Source organism: Hemibagrus wyckioides, linkage group LG10 (assembly GCF_019097595.1).
Source record: "Hemibagrus wyckioides isolate EC202008001 linkage group LG10, SWU_Hwy_1.0, whole genome shotgun sequence".
Lineage (NCBI taxonomy): Eukaryota > Metazoa > Chordata > Actinopteri > Siluriformes > Bagridae > Hemibagrus > Hemibagrus wyckioides.
In genome coordinates this window covers 11,445,001-11,461,483 of record NC_080719.1, presented here as the reverse complement: position 1 = coordinate 11,461,483, position 16,483 = coordinate 11,445,001, and the positions used below count along the sequence as shown (strand labels likewise).

At 36.8% G+C, this 16,483-nt stretch overlaps 1 protein-coding gene across 3 annotated transcripts in view; it reads right to left on the bottom strand.

Moving 5' to 3' along the window:
- Positions 1-16,483, bottom strand: part of LOC131360814 (lisH domain-containing protein ARMC9) — a 49,318-nt gene that overhangs the window by 28,310 nt on the left and 4,525 nt on the right. For 2 of the 3 annotated variants that reach the window (XM_058401587.1, XM_058401589.1), the window contains 16 exons: positions 15,408-15,432; positions 15,030-15,175; positions 14,283-14,381; positions 13,488-13,523; positions 12,036-12,070; positions 11,441-11,549; positions 11,128-11,220; positions 10,737-10,827; positions 10,495-10,618; positions 9,687-9,826; positions 9,069-9,145; positions 4,194-4,268; positions 2,134-2,224; positions 1,663-1,721; positions 1,055-1,153; positions 141-247 (listed from right to left, as the gene is read on the bottom strand). In XM_058401587.1, coding sequence (XP_058257570.1) covers positions 141-247; positions 1,055-1,153; positions 1,663-1,721; positions 2,134-2,224; positions 4,194-4,268; positions 9,069-9,145; positions 9,687-9,826; positions 10,495-10,618; positions 10,737-10,827; positions 11,128-11,220; positions 11,441-11,549; positions 12,036-12,070; positions 13,488-13,523; positions 14,283-14,381; positions 15,030-15,175; positions 15,408-15,432 — 1,406 coding nt within the window. The remainder of the gene's footprint in view (positions 1-140; positions 248-1,054; positions 1,154-1,662; positions 1,722-2,133; positions 2,225-4,193; positions 4,269-9,068; positions 9,146-9,686; positions 9,827-10,494; positions 10,619-10,736; positions 10,828-11,127; positions 11,221-11,440; positions 11,550-12,035; positions 12,071-13,487; positions 13,524-14,282; positions 14,382-15,029; positions 15,176-15,407; positions 15,433-16,483) is intronic. The other variant, XM_058401588.1, reaches the window with a different exon arrangement.

Genomic DNA, 16,483 nt, shown 5'->3' with positions numbered 1-16,483 from the left:
AGAGAAATACAGAGACAGACAAACATAAATACCGTATGTGACGGATAGAGAGAAAGACCAAGAGACTGTGTGTGTGTGTGTGTGTGTATGAGAGAGAGAGAGAGAGAGAGAGAGAGAGAGAGAGTGTGTTCAGGTCTTACACAGAGTTTCTGTGTGAGTTGGGTGTTACGGGTCTCACGAGAAGCTCGTCTGTGCTCTGAGAGGCATGCACACTCCATCTCGTCACCTTTGCCATGTTGGTCATGATCTACAGTTAAATACACAAAATCACACTCTTGAAATACCAGACACACACACACACAACTACACACTCCTGACAATGTTAACAAGACATAAAACCAATTGTTTTAATCCTTATCCCATAATTCAAACAATTAGTGCTATGCTTTGTTTGTATTGCTGGCGGCTTAAATACTTTAATATTTGTGGAAAACCTAGATATCCACCAATGAAATTTCAGTTTAAGTTAAAGTCAGTGAGATGTGAAAAAGCTGATCATAATATAATATAAATAAAAATATAGAAGTATGTATGTCTGATATTTCTTTCTGCCTGTGGGTTTCACTATATATTCATTACATTTGTGTGGAACTGAAACACACTAGGTATTTAAACTTGAAAGTGTTGTATGTATGTAAAAGTGCAGTAAATCATCGCAATTTATATCAATCGAGATTTAGAGAAACGATTCTAACAAACATTTTTTCTGAAATAACATAACACTAAATCTCTTGTGGAACTGCTCAAATGAACGATTTATGAATGATTTCATTTATATCCGACTCAAAAGTGAGGCCCCTTGATAATATGAGTAGTGAATATTGAAAACAAAACCAGCTTTTACTACACAATTTACTTTCTCCTTCCAATCACAAACTTCCATGAATGTATTTTATGCTCTTCAGTCATATTATCTTACACACACGATCTCATGGCTGAAGTGGCATCTCACAATAAATCTAACTGCCAAAGTAATAATCACATTACGTTGGGATAAAATAACTTCAAGTGTTACAGTGTGTTGTGTGAGGTGGAGTGGATGATGAGGACATACTCCCAGATACTCTGTAGTCAGTAAGTGTTCTCCAGTGAGCTCTTTAGGCTGAGGCTGGAGATCTTCCTCTTTATCCAGATCGGGCTCCATCACATCCTCCTGCCAGACACATACACACACTTTACAACATACACAACACACCATCTACATCACTCCCACTTCAACGAATTCACAACAGATACCTGTAGTGAACGCTACAAGGCTAATGTTAGTGAATCCAATATGAAATACGCTACATGGCCAAAAGTATGTGGACAGCTGTCCTTCATACCCGTAAGTGAACACAATTGTATCTTTGTATGCTGTAGTATTACGTCCCAGTGTTGGAACTAACAGTGTGCTGTTCTTAAACATCAGAAAAAGCACTGCAACTCTACTCCATCCATGATAACTAATAGATTTAGCTAATGTATATCAGTTCTATTATACTGAACTCACTTTAACTTGAAAATGTCTAGTAGTCTAAATGCATGAATGCAAAAATGTGCCCATTTCATGACTGCTATTTAAACCCGGGAAACATAAACAGGGCTGTATCAGTGCATCCCTTACATAAACTTTAATTTTTGCTATTGTGCTCAGATATCTTAAGACCGCTTAAGACTCACATCATCTTCTTCATCCTCCTCTTCATCCCCTGACTCCGGCTCATCTTTGGGTGTGTCCTCTGATTGAAGCAAACAGAGAGATGAGAAATGTGTGTGTGTGTGAGAGAGAGAAATAACTTAATTTAGTAGAGTAAATGCTCAGTAACAGGAGACTTATGTCTGTTTTGTATATGTATGTTTTATATTTTTTCTTAATTCCTGTACTGGAGCGAAGAGCAATAACAGTATAAAACCTTAAAAGACTATTATAATTTATCTACATCGCTCAAAGTGTGGTCCTGGTATCTGTTAGACTAATTGACTGGTCACTTAAAATGAAATGAGTGAATCGAAACCTCAAGAACTAAATATCAAATGTATGTGGACACCTGACTGCTGAATATCCTCCGAATACATGACACATGTATGTAATCTACATTTTTGGCATTTTTATGTAAACCCTACGGGCGTATAGCTCTAAAGAGCTTATACCTGAGTTAAGCTGTTTGATGATGAACTCCATCTGTCTGTTCAGTTCAGGATTTTCCTCTTTCATGTAACAGCGCAGGATTTCCTCCAAGCTCTGAAAAGCACATCGAAAACCTACTTCACAGCTTCATTCCCACACGCTTCAAACAGGATATGTCTCAAGGATTTTGACTGCATTTAATAACACCATTTTATTTACGTTTCAAATAAATAATTGCTATAAATAATGCAAGAAATAGAATAAATAACTACAAATGCTAAAAGATAAAAAATCAGCATAAGATTGAACATCCAAATTATTAGTTACCTGATTATTACTGCAAAGAATAATGAAACATCTCAAGATCACAGTCGATATTTACTCAAAAGAACAAACAGCATATCTTGAACAGAAATAATTGTTTGCTGTTAAATATTTCAAAATTGACATTTGCTTATTCTAGAAATAAATGATAAATAAATTAGAAAAAAATATCTTCGAAAGCTTCAGAAAGCTTGAAATTAGTAAATATGTCTAGAAATAGGTTAAATAAACATATTTAGATTACTGTAATGGTATAATAGGGAAAAATAGATCAATCTGACTATATTTAAGATATTTTCACATGTCCATATTTCTTGGACTGAAAAGACAAATTGAAATGTTATACTTTTTGGGACTTTCCAGACTTGCACATGAGCCCTGTATCAACATTTCCCCACAGATGTGATGTTAAAGCACTAATAAAAACTTCACATGGCTAAAATTACACTGTAATTACACTAAGCATTGACCACAACTTGAACTTTTAGGGGATGTAGCATACTGAGGGACAGCAATGCTGCGGCATTTATGAACTGAGAACATTTTGAAGTGGTCAGGAACACAGAAGTTGGCCTTTCATGAGGAATGTTCACTTAAACCCAATGACACTGATGTATTTTATTGCTGAATTACTCACACACTTAATTCCTACCTACAGCACTGTAGGATCTGTAATTTAAATTCAGAAATAATATTGCAAGTACAGAAAGTTCTAGAACACGATATCCCACAGTTTCATATCCAGACATTTCTTTTACTGGACGTGTTTTATATGTTTTAATGAAATGAATAATAATACTAATTTATTCACCTTTATAATTTATACACCTTTATGTATCTACTATTCTTACCAGAATTGAAAAGAAAAAATATATGACTTTTGCTGCGTTTTGACTAAAGCTCAGGGCCAGTCATTTCAGATTTCTGACCAGTAAAAAGTGAAGACGTGGCATCAAATCAACATGGCTGCTCACAGCATCAGCAGTTAACACAGCGGCACCTTGTCACTTTGAAATAATGTATGCTGTAAATATTTGCTTTAGATTAATCAGACATATTTGCTTGCTAAATCTATAACACTGATTATATAGTTCTCTGTTTGAGCTTTTTAAGTTCATACCCCATCACACTTAGCAGGCTAGGGTTTTACCATTTCTTTGAAGCTCAAACACAGAGATGCCAACAATTACGTCATTCCAAGTTCCAACATCCTACTTCTGAGTTTAGTCAAATCTACCATATGTTCTGCATCCTTGTAGAATTTCTGCTAAAAATGAAATACTGAACTTTACTGAGGATAAGCCACTTCCTCATCCCTGCTCATAATGACTTTTAATAGATTCAAATCTATAATATGCTGTATAGTTATGTGATCCCAGAACACATGCACATATTCTGATAGAAAGGCAATCAGACACAAATGTTTATATGGCATGTTTACTATTTAAAAAAAACAAAAAAACATTTACATTAATTCACCTCATTTAATCAGCTAGAAATGTTGGCCTTCTGACTGAGGTATTCACATGAATGATTTTTATTCAGATTGGGCTTTCAATCTCATTATTAATGGACTACTAGGTATTAGTATGCACATTTTATAATAATGATGATGATAATAATAATAATAAGAAGAAGAAGAAGTAGAAGAACGCAGCTCGTGGTTGTTTACTCAGCTGTTCTATGCATATGAAGGCTAGGGGTGTGTGTGTGTGTATAGGTGTGCTTTTAAGTTTTAATGTTAATGTTAAACACTTACCATTTCTTTGGCCTCTTGGCGTAATGTTGGGACACTCAGTATGCTGTACAGAGCTCCATTTACATAGTACCGGATCTATAAAGACACGCACACACATTTGAGAGTGATGACACTGGAAATCATTCCAATTTTTCACCTTAAAGAAGTCTTGGGTTGCTTCCAAAGTATGATTCGGGTCATTGTTTATCTGCACTTTTAAGATCTGTCTGAGTTTCAAACAATTTGGCAGATAATATAACCTGTATGCTCCATACACTTCAGCATTCATCATGCTGGTATTGGCAGCAGTCACATCACCAATCTTTAGAAAGGAACATGGAACTTTTGGAAAGGAACTTTTAACATGTTAAAAGAAGATTCCTCTCTTCTTTTAAGTCTTGTAAAAGCTGATCGTTGTCTCATCTGTTTACAGATTGAAGCCCCAGAACTATCAAGGCTATACACAGACCAGGCATAACATTATGACCATCTGGGCACCCTGACTGGTCTGCGGCTATGCAGCCCCATAAGCAACAAACTGTGATGCACTGTGTATTCTGACACCTTTCTATCAGAACCAGCATTAACTTCTTCAGAAATTAGAGCAACAGTAGCTTGTCTGTTGGATCGGAACACACGGGCCAGCCTTTCTTCCCCACGTGCATCGATGAGTCTTGGCCGCCCATGACCCTGTCGCCTGTTCACCACTGTTCCTTCCTTGGACCACTTTTGATAAATACTGACCACTGCAGACCGGGAACACCTCACAAGAGCTGCAGTTTTGGAGATGCTCTGATCCAGTCGTCTAGCCATCACAATTTGGCCCAAACTCGCTCAAATCCTTACGCTTGTCCATTTTTCCTGCTTCTAACACATCAACTTTGAGGACAAATGTTCACTTGCTGCCTAATATATCCCACCCACTAACAGGTACCATGATGAGGAGATAATCAGTGTTATTCAATTCACCTCTCAGTGTTCATAATGTTATGCCTGATCAGTGTACATTTTAGTGCTTCATCAGCTTTATTATTTAGTTCATTAAATATAAAATGATTACTTCCTTCCAGTTTTTTTCATTTGTATTCCAAAATGCACACTTTTTTTTTTCAGGAGGGCCTGATTGACACTTGTGCCATAAAAGAGGAATATCACACGGCATCTGAAACAACTTGCCCTGAAAAGCATTGGTATTTAAAAAGGGAGTGAGTGAAAAAGTCAACAATATGGAAAGTCAAACTTTATTATTTTTGAAGAGCTTCAGTAAACTTCAGACCCCCGCACTGTTTGTTAACACCCAGTCAGTGTACACCGTTAACACACACACACACACACCCAGTGCTGACGTACTTATTATGAGAAGTGCTTACAAAAGGCATGAGACAGAGGAATGCTGACATTAGATTTGAATCAAAAATGTTCTTTAGTTCCTCTTCACACATTTGATTTTTAAAAGGAAATATTTTCATCAAAAATGTTATACAGTACTGTTCTGAAAACTTAGGCTTTATTTGTACGATTTCAGAGGTGCTTGAAGTTTATTTCTTTCATGGCTTAATTATGTAACAAACTGTGTGTTGAAGATCGTCTAATAACAGATGTATGATTAAAGAAAATTACGTGCTGCCTAAATCAGCTTGTGCAGACAAGCGACTCGCATTAACATTCTGCACAGTGACCTTGAGCTAATAATGGAGTTTTGTCTGTCCATTACCATGTTTCATTTACATTTGTCCATTTCCATGACTGTATCTGTAGCTCTGTTTTAATTTCTTATTACAAATTCCTTAAACTCATCTTTGGTCAGCTGTTACATTGTGTGTTTAAGTGGGGTTAAGGTGTGCAGGCCACTTGAGTTCTTCCATTCTAACCTTGGACCTCTTTTTTTTGTACTTTGTCTCAATGTCACACACACACACACACACACACACACATTCTTTCACCTGTGTGGACACACAGCTTATATTGTTCACTACGTATTGCACTGTTTATATTTACGTTTATGTTTATTTCTATTTCAAGGTTCAAGGTTCTTTATTGTCAGTACCACCATATGTGCAGACATACAGAGGAATTGAAATACCGTTTCTCTTCTCTCGTCAGTATTAACATTGTAATTTCAGTCAGTGCAACAAGGAACAGATTTTTGTGACGGTACCAGCAATATACTTATAATAAATAGATATAAATAAACCAGTGACAAATAAATTGATCATCTGAATGGATACAGTGAGGGAAAAAATTATTTGATCCCCTGCTGATTTTGTATGTTTGCCCACTGACAAAGAAATGATCAGTCTGCAATTTTAATGGTAGGTTTATCTGAACAGTGAGAGACAGAATAACAACAAAAAAAATCCAGAAAAACACATTTCAAAAAAGTTATACATTGATTTGCATTTTATTGAGTGAAATAAGTATTTGACCCCTTTGCAAAACATGACTTAGTACTTGGTGGCAAACCCTTGTTGGCAATCACAGACGTCAGACATTTCTTGTAGTTGGCCACCAGGTTTGCACACATCTCACATCTCAAGGAATTTGGGACCACTCCTCTTTGCAGCCACGACCCATTTTCAATGCCCTGGCTGAGGGAAGGAGGTTCTCACTCAAGATTTGACGGTACATGGCTCCGTCCATCGTCCCTTTGATGAGGTGCGGTTGTCCTGTCCCCTTAGCAGAAAAACCCCCCCAAAGCATAATGTTTCCACCTCCATGTTTGGAGGTGGGGATGGTCTTATTGGAGTCATAGGCAGCATTCCTCCTCCTCCAAACACGGCGACTTGAGTTGATGCCAAAGAGCTGGATTTTGGTCTCATTTGACCACATGACCTCTGAATCATTCAGATGTTCACTGGCAAACTTCAGACGGGCCTGTACATGTGCTTTCTTCAGCAGGGGGACCTTGCGGGCACTACTAGATTTCAGTCTTTCATTGGCGTAGTGTGTTACCAATTGTTTTCTTGGTGACTATGGTCCAAGCTGCCTTGAGATCATTGACAAAATCCTCCAGTGTAATTCTGGGCTGATTCCTCGCCGTTCTCATGATCATTGAAATTCCATGAGTTGAGATCTTGCATGGAGCCCCAGACCGAGGAAGATTGACAGTCCTTTTGTGTTTCTTCCATTTGGGAATAATCGCACCAACTGTTGTCACCTTCTCACCAAGCTGCTTGGCGATGGTCTTGTAGCTCATTCCAGCTTTCTGTAGGTCTACAATCTTGTCCCTGACATCCATGGACAGCTCTTTGGTCTTGGCCATGATGGAGAGTTTGGAATCTGATTGATTGCTTCCTTCTGTGGACAGGTGTCTTTCATACAGGTAACCAGCTGAGATTAAGAGCACTCCCCGAGAGTGCTCCTACTGTAATCTCAGCTCCTTACCTGTATAAAAGATACCTGGGAGCCAGAAATCTTTCTGATTGATAGGGGATCAAATACTTATTTCACTCATTAAAATGCAAATCAATGTAGAACTTTTCTGAAATGCATTTTTCTGGATTTTTTTGTTGTTATTCTGTCTCTCACTGTTCAAATACACCTACCATTAAAATTACAGACTGATCATTTCTTTGTCAGTGGGCAAACGTACAAAATCAGCAGGGGATCAAATAATTTTTTCCCTCACTGTGTATATCTGAGTAAGTGTAAAGAGTGAATTCTATTAAATATACAAATATATTCTAAGGTGCAAATAAGCTGAAGACATATGCAAACATGAACATAAACATAAACATGAAGATAAATGTAAACATTCAAAACTTTTTGCAGTACCTCAACTGCTGCTACTGTATTTTTGCACATTAAGTGTTGTCAGGCCACTATATATATATATAGTGTATACTGTAATGTATAATGTATATATACATACATACATATACATACATACATACAATCATATATGTTATTAGTTACCTGGTTTCTGAAGCTGTACATAATTTCATTTTATTTCATTCTATTTCATTTCATATTTCATAACACATGTTCTTTTTCGGTCACTAAGTGTCCTGTTTTTGTGTTGTCTTTCTGTAATTATTGTTTTTGCACTGTCTTGACTTTGCACTGTTTGCACCTAACAATTTGGGGAAGGTCAACAAACTTTTTGGTCATATGGTCAGAATGCAGAGAGGAGCTTCTAATGAACAAATACAATTAAAAAATTAAAATTATACACACATATTAGATTCCCATTCCTCAATATAAACAGGCATGCTTCTGGAATTAACTCTGTAATATTGACACTTATCTGATTATATCTGATTACAGATCCCGCACAGAGATTTGTATTAGATAACAGACACTGGATCACCTCCAGCAGTCTATGCCAAGCTCCAGAGCAAAGCCTAAATCAACTGGCCATCTAGTATAACCACTATAACCAATCCCGCATGGGTAAGGTGCAGATGAACTAAATATCAGTGATTTCAGTGATATAAAGCAAAGACCAGTGATTTGGTTACAGAAATGAGTGGCAGAGGCAATCACAGCTGTGCTCATATTCAGAACAACATAACTGCAAGTGTGAATGCTTTTAAATTGTTTAAATATAAAGTACATTACATATAATAGCATAGAATATATAGAACAGCCTTGATTACTGTTACCACAGAGACAACCATAAAGATGTGAAAAATGCATCTGTGCAGAGAGCAGAGCTTCCTGAGAATATGAGTAAATAAATATAAATACTTTATTCAGGATTAACATATAATCGAATATACAAATGGGAGTCTCACTATTCATTTTTTTTTTGTTTGTCTTTTCAGACAGTGTGGCTGGTTGAAACTAGAGATATGTATAAGTACTGGGATCCAATTCTATACAAAAAGGTATGCGTGAGCAGGAAGTTCATATGAAGTCTGCAAGACAAACAAAGAATCAGGTTTATTAACATACCTCATTGTTTTCGTGTCCCAAAAGGTCAGTCAAAACCTTTAGCACTTGTTTGGCTTTTTCTGTGCATTTTCTTTTTCCTGAAAAATAATCCAAATGTCTTTCACATTTCTTTATTGCCTCCTATAACAACAAAAATCTAAATGATCTTTATTTACATAGAGACAGGTGACAAAAAGCAAGTGATTGTTATACTGTGGAAAAAAATCTGTTTATTTATTTATCTGTACAAGTGTGGTTCAGTTCAGTTGAACTTCTGGCTGATCAACGTTATTCAGTCACTAAATCTTTCTATTCTGATGCGTGTGTTCTCTTCCAGGATGATCTGCATAGCATGAGTGCTAAACTGAACACCAGTGAGATGAATTTCCTACCTCCAAACCACCTGAAATTCTTATTAAAAGACCAGCTCTCTGTCACTCAGGTACAGTTCCACATAGTGTGAAATATATGCCAGCGATGACGAAAGCTGTTCTGGAGACTCAAAATGTTGCTAACACACATTATTTAGTTTTTCTCTCCTGTAATTTGGTAATTTCTCACCTGTCTGTATGGTAGTGGCCATAACACTGTGTTCAAGCAAAGTTAATAGTGTGGTGAAATGTGGATTTAAGCATTTACCCTGAGTCCGCAGACAGAGTGTCATCAGCAGGGTTACAGCATACTCCACTGTGTAATCTGCCAAAGAGTCTGCGTCCTGTAGCTCCTCAATCAACCACGATATAAGACCCAATCTGATCAGAGCTGACTGATGGACCCGTCTGCTCAAACACATGCACAATACACACGCGCACACACACACACACACACACACACACACAAGAAACAGGCCAAGTGTAAGAAGTAATGGAGATAAAATATCTACAGTGTGTGTGTGTGTGTGTGTGTGTGTGTGTGTGTGTATGTGTGTGTGTGAGAAAGAGAGCGAGAGAGAGAGAGAGATAATAGAATAATATTGATTGATGGGTAGGTGTGATGCCAAAGAGTCATTTTTTACAACCCTGAGGTTGATTCTTATCTTTTAAGAGAACATAGCTGGAATGTGAAATGCAAAAATATTTATGACATCAGCTCTGACAATAGCACATATACACACTTCTATTAATACACTTGTTCAGACACTTTATCGTTGCTATAGTAGCATCACATTTGCACAGGCTTATGCTGTGGCTGCCTAGACTAAAAAGAGATTGGTAACATTTATTTAAGTTTCTTTGAGTTTCCAGTGTCAGCACTATGTTCCAGTAAGCAGTAAAGTTTTCTTTTCCCATCATTCTACAGTATTTTGTCATATTGATCGGAAGAAAAAGTGAGGTGTGTATATAGCTGCTGTAATGTAATGTCGATGGGACGTCAAACTGAATGAGAAAATGTGAATGTTGGCGTAAGCAGAGCAGCAGAACAAATGAGCATGTGGGTGATACAAAACCTGAGGCTGAGTTTCTGAAGCGCCCCCAACACTTTCTCTTTGGTCACTGTGTCCTTGTCCTCAGACTGCAAACATTCAACCAACAGCTTCAGCAGAGAGGAACACTGAGACAGATACGCACGACCTGTTAAATAAAAATATGTAATCTTAAAAATCGATCATGTAGAATGTTAAGCAGAGGTCATATAACCAGAGGTCATATAACCAGAGGTCATGCAGACTGATATTTCACTCATACTCACCCTCGGACAAAGAGGCGAAGGTGTTAAGGAGCCGCGCTGTGTACTGCCTCACTGTCTCATTCTTCTCTTTGATGAGGTGAACCACAGATTTCTAAATAATAGGGCAAAAATGACCTCCAGTGATCCTGATAAACTAATCAGAGTTATACTTAATCCTCTGTGTTGTTGCTATGCTGAATTTGGCTACGTCTCAGGTAACGTGTATGTTATTTAAATATTTTCTTATTTGAACTGCTGTTATAGAAAATGAACACCTTTTGATCAATTAGAAATATGTAATACATCTGCTCTGATAAAGAGACAGCGCAATATCTGAGCATGCAGCAATGTTAAGTTGGTTCATGGATTGTTAATGTACTTTGGACTGTACTGAGAATAGAGAGTCTGTTACCTGTTTATTGGTGTAGAGGTTTAACAGGTCGTTACTGATGAAGGCCTGTAGAACCGTGTCTCTCTGCTCACCCTGAACTGAGCGTGTCAACCTCTGAAACCAAAAGCACACGGTCACCTTCACATAACAACACAAAGCTCAGACACCCCACTCATGACTATCTGCAATAATTCTTTCTGGCCACACAAAGGTGGAAAAAAATATATGTTACATAAAAATGGCCTACTACTCAAGCAGCTCTATAAGGTATAACAAGGTACAGATAAGTGCCAGGATTTGACATGTGTGTGTGTGTGTGTATATATGTGAGTACCCAGCGCAGGGCCTGGAGCAGCAGAGCTTTCAGTCTGTCTGAGCCACTGATCAGATCCTTCTTCAGCTTGTCGTAGTCCAGTGAGGGCAACAACGGGACGTCTTTACTCCTGACAGTAAACAGAAATGGAGGAATTATACACTACTAGCGTTCGAATACACAGAAACAACAATAATATTAAATACAAGATTCTAATATTACACAATATTAAAAAATCTTGAGAGTCATGTGAGAATAATTTTAATGAGGGTGAACATACCTAATATTTCTTATTATGAGATTATTACAAGTGATAAATTTTATAAGTATAAAGTTTGATTTCAGATGCTTTTACTCGTTTCAAGTGTTATTCTATTAGCAGATCATTTAGATTTTTTTTCTAGGAAAAAATGCTTAAAATGAGAACAATGATCTGACAACAGAACAAGACAATTTCTAGCTTGAAATGAGCACAATAAGTCTAGGTATAGGTTTAATAATCAGGTTTGATTTATTATAATCTTCAAATTAGAAATACAGGGTAAATATGACTGTATTTACAATATGTCTTACTTGCTAAGATGTTATATTTTGCAGTAAGATGCCATATACTTACTGTGCTGCAATGGATGCTCGTAACATGGAGGAGGCCTAAGAGAGACAGACAGACACATAGACAGACAGACAGACTGAAGGTGGGGTAATTAGTGTAATATTAATATGTACATAAGCATGTGTGTAGCTGTAGCAGGTCAGTAGACTGTGCGTTTATATGGTTAGGGTTGCATGCAGAATTGTGGCTTTAACCAACATATCCATGCAGTTAGTCTAAACACTGACCTCGGTTAATCAGCATACTGTGATTTTCCCGTTTCCTTTTACATTTCTCTCCTTTCCTGTCCTATTCCATCCAGTATTTTATTTCATTTCTACGCCTCAACTTTCTTTTCATCTGATTCCTTTTAATCCTCCTTTCTTTAAATCTTCTTACTTTACTTTTGAATTATTATTATTTTTTCAATTCACTTCCTTTCCTGTTCTTCCATTCCTTTCAATTAATTTCACAATTTCATCCTCTTTCAATTTTTTCAATCCTTACCTTTCCTTCCCTTTGGTTTCAATTCCTTTCCTTACTTTTACATAACACTTTCTATTCCTTTTCTCTCCTCCTCTACTGTCCTTACAACAGCGAGTTAGACTGAAACTCAAGTACATACAGAGGGAGGGGTATGTATAGGAGTGAAAGGTTAGGCTCATTAGTGGTTTATTTGTGCTTGGAGGGACATTAATGCCTCATTTCACCAAGAAACATAAAGGGTGTCCTTTTTAAACTTTAGATAAATATTAGATGTGGCAGGACATCTATTGAGTGTTTGTCCTTTGTATGTATATTGTGTGTGTAAGGGGTGCGTCCTGAATCTTAAAAGAAGGATTAGATATCCTGAGAAGCTTGACGTCTGATCAAACATAATAAAATGAAAAGGGTACAAATGAGAGTTGGTGACACATCATTCACAAATCTGCGTCATATCTTCACTTTTAGTGCCAGGCAATAACTTTCCTGGCACTGGTTTTAAGAGCGAAGATAAGATCTAAATATGACTGCAAAGGTTTAATATTCAGATTTATATATTCAGAGTTATACATATATACATAAGATAAGATCTATATATTTAATTTTTTAAATGTTTAATATTCAGATAAAGAATTGCAGCTAACATGCTAAAAGTCATGTTCTATGTACCAGATGTTGAATTTAAATGTGGTATAGCAATAAACGTCTAATAAATGCCATGGACAATGAACTCTAGTGCAGGAGTGCAGGATGGAGGAGGAGGAGGGTAAGAACAGGTTAAATGGTAAATAATAAACTGTTATTCCCACAGGGTTTCCACTGGACAAAGACAAGCATTCTTACACTGAACACAAGCATTCATGTCACATAAGGCCAGAGACATGCTAATGGACAAGAGGATGAATGTAAAGTATCAGGAGCGGAGGGACAAGCACGATGAAAGAGGGAGAGAGGACAGAGAAAAAAAGATATGAAGATACACCAGAAACTTACATATCCATCATCATAAGGAGTCATAGAGTAATATCCCTTCACACACACACACACACACACACACAGACACACACAGGAAAAAGTGAGTGAGGAACAAACAGATGTGCCTACTGTGTCAACACTTTTCTGGCTCTGGCTCTACATCCTTTCGGGGATAATGACAGTTGTGTAATGGTAATGTTCCAGACGCCTGTGTCGATTAGTTTGATAAGAGATATGTTTGCTGTTTTTTTTTTTTGGGGGGGCAGTTTATGGTGTATTACCGTGTGAGCAGCACTACGATGTTAAAACACCAGACATGTGAATAAATACTGAATTATTGTTGAGCTTTAATGATGTTTTTAACTAAAAGTTATTACATATTATGTATATTGAATATAAGTAATATACACTATATTGCTAAAAGTTTTGGCAAAATTAGTGTATATTACCAAACTCACTCATCCATGTCTTTATGGAGCTTGCTGTCATGTTGGAACAGACTTGGGAGCATGAATTTGTCCAAAATGTCTTAGTATGCTGAAGCATTAAGAGTTCCTTTCACTGGAACTAAGGGGCCGAGACCAACCCCTGAATTCAATGATTTGGAGGGGTGTCTCAAAACTTTCCCAAAATAGTGTATATAAGCAATAGTATGCTGAATACTCGAGTATTAAGTAGTAATATTGTGTGATAAATGAAGCTAATCTTTTAGTAAATGGTATCATTAACTCTAAAATGGAGTTAAAGAGTGTAATTTTAGTGTTTTTGTTTTCACTTAGCAACAACGTGTGTGTGTGTGTGTGTGTGTCTCACTGTTCCGGGTCGTGTAAAATCGATGCTCTGAGCGACGCTTTGGCTCATGTGTCCACTGAAGAGGCGCACACACACACTCTGCAGATACTCAGGGGATATCTATGGGGAGGGGAAAAGCATGGCTGTAAGAATGTAATGTATGTAATGTAATAACGTAATAAAATTGAATACATTTTTACTTAAGCAGCAATCTATTGTAAATGAATTAATAATAACACTTGAACTGGGTTTGTGAGTGAGCGTTGCTGCAACATCAGATGCCTCAGTCTAAATGCAAATACAGGAAATGTAACACTAGTTTTCCAGGGATAGGGGTGGGAGTGTGGTGGTGTAGTGTTTCCAATGATTTGCACATTCACTGGAATCAGCGAGATATTTTGTGTGACTAATGAAATTAAAGGTGCATCATTCTCTTGCGGAGAGACAGGGAGATTAAACACGGTTATTATCTTGATTATTTCATTAAAAAAAATCTTACGATATTATGGGTGTTTACCAGATTACCAGTACTATATAAATCCCAAGGATTGAGTATAATTGATCCCTGGTTTAAAGCTTTAGCTAAGTGCATTTCTGACTAATGCTGAGCATTATATGCGAAAAAACAACAACATTCCTTTGGACTGAATTAACTAGCTGGGATACTAACTATTAACTAGCCGGGATACTAGCTGTTGTACTTGTTAGCAAATAAAATAACTAGAAACTTAAATTCAAAGAAATGAAAATAAAACCGATATTTCTTGCCATTTTCCCATGCACAGTAGCCTCAAGTGAGTCCACAAGTTCAGCAGTCACGCTGATGAGGCTGTGATAATCAGCCTGGAGTTTACTGAACTTCTTCATGTATGATGAAACCTGCTTCTCTGCTTCAGCTAGCTGCTTCATAAATTCTTTATAGAAATCCACAGACACACACCCATACACACACAAACACAAAAACATTGCATTCAGTAATATACATATTACAGCTCTAATAAGGAATTAGAGCTGGATAAAGAAGACAAAAAAATATATATATTGTGGTCTGTAAAATAATCACTATACATGATATAAGCCAGACTTTAATATAACATTTCAAACTTCTTCTTTTTTTTTTAATATAAAGAGTAAATAAATGATCACCTCTGTTGCTTTTTGTGCTCTCTCTCTGTTGAGATAAAGTTAAGGAAACTTTACAAAAACTATTCATTCTCAATAAAACATAGAGGAGATACTATTTATTACATGTATTGCATATGAATAACATTTCTTCTGATTCTTAAAGCTGACTATTCCTGCTACACTGATCTGTGCATTTAGAAACTGTAAACCCAGTGTAGGAAAATATTTAGCGTCTTGTGTGTTTGGTTGAGTTTTATTAACACACCAACACTGCTGTGTGAATAAAACAGATACTTCTGCAAACTTCTGCTTGTGTGCATGGTCAGACTCATATCCCTGTTTCTTATCCGGATTAGCTTAGATAAAGAGTCTTCTCAAATGTCTGTCTCAAAAATATTTACACTTGGAAATGTACCTAATGATCATTTGTCTTGTATATTTACAGTGTGATAATCATCTCTGACAATATGATCTTTCTTGACATTAATGTACACACCATTATAGTATTTTCTAGTGCTAAAACTAGAGGCGGATTCTTTTATCACAATATAGCAGAATAATTTAACCCTTCAGCATTGTGTTTCAGCATCATTTATCACAAAAATGATAATGATATGTGCTCTGGGACTGTCTCTCTTGGAAGAGCAGAGTAAACCTGCGTCATGACACACGCAAGTGCACAATTTACTTCTTACGACTTCACTGTAGTCTCACATGCCATGTTTACAGTCAGTAGAGGCTTCTTCATCTAACGTGAACATATCCTAAAGAAAAATAAACAGCACAGCTCTCACGACATACGAGTTATACCGCACTGACAATAAGTTTGTTTCCTCTCATGCCACAGCAAATTACTAATGATTATGACACATTTTTATCCCAATGTACTTGCAAGTTTAACATCTGCTCTCATTTATGCTACAGCAGCTCTAAACAGTCATTTCTTCACCAGCCTCTATTTTTTCTATTTCTTGAAGTTAAAATGCAGCTTGTTATGTTAATGAGAAACCACGATGTATAAACCCCACTGTCCTGCTGTCAAAATGCTTACAGCTATAACTCTCAGTGTTACAAAGTGCTGACACTGGAGACTCCTT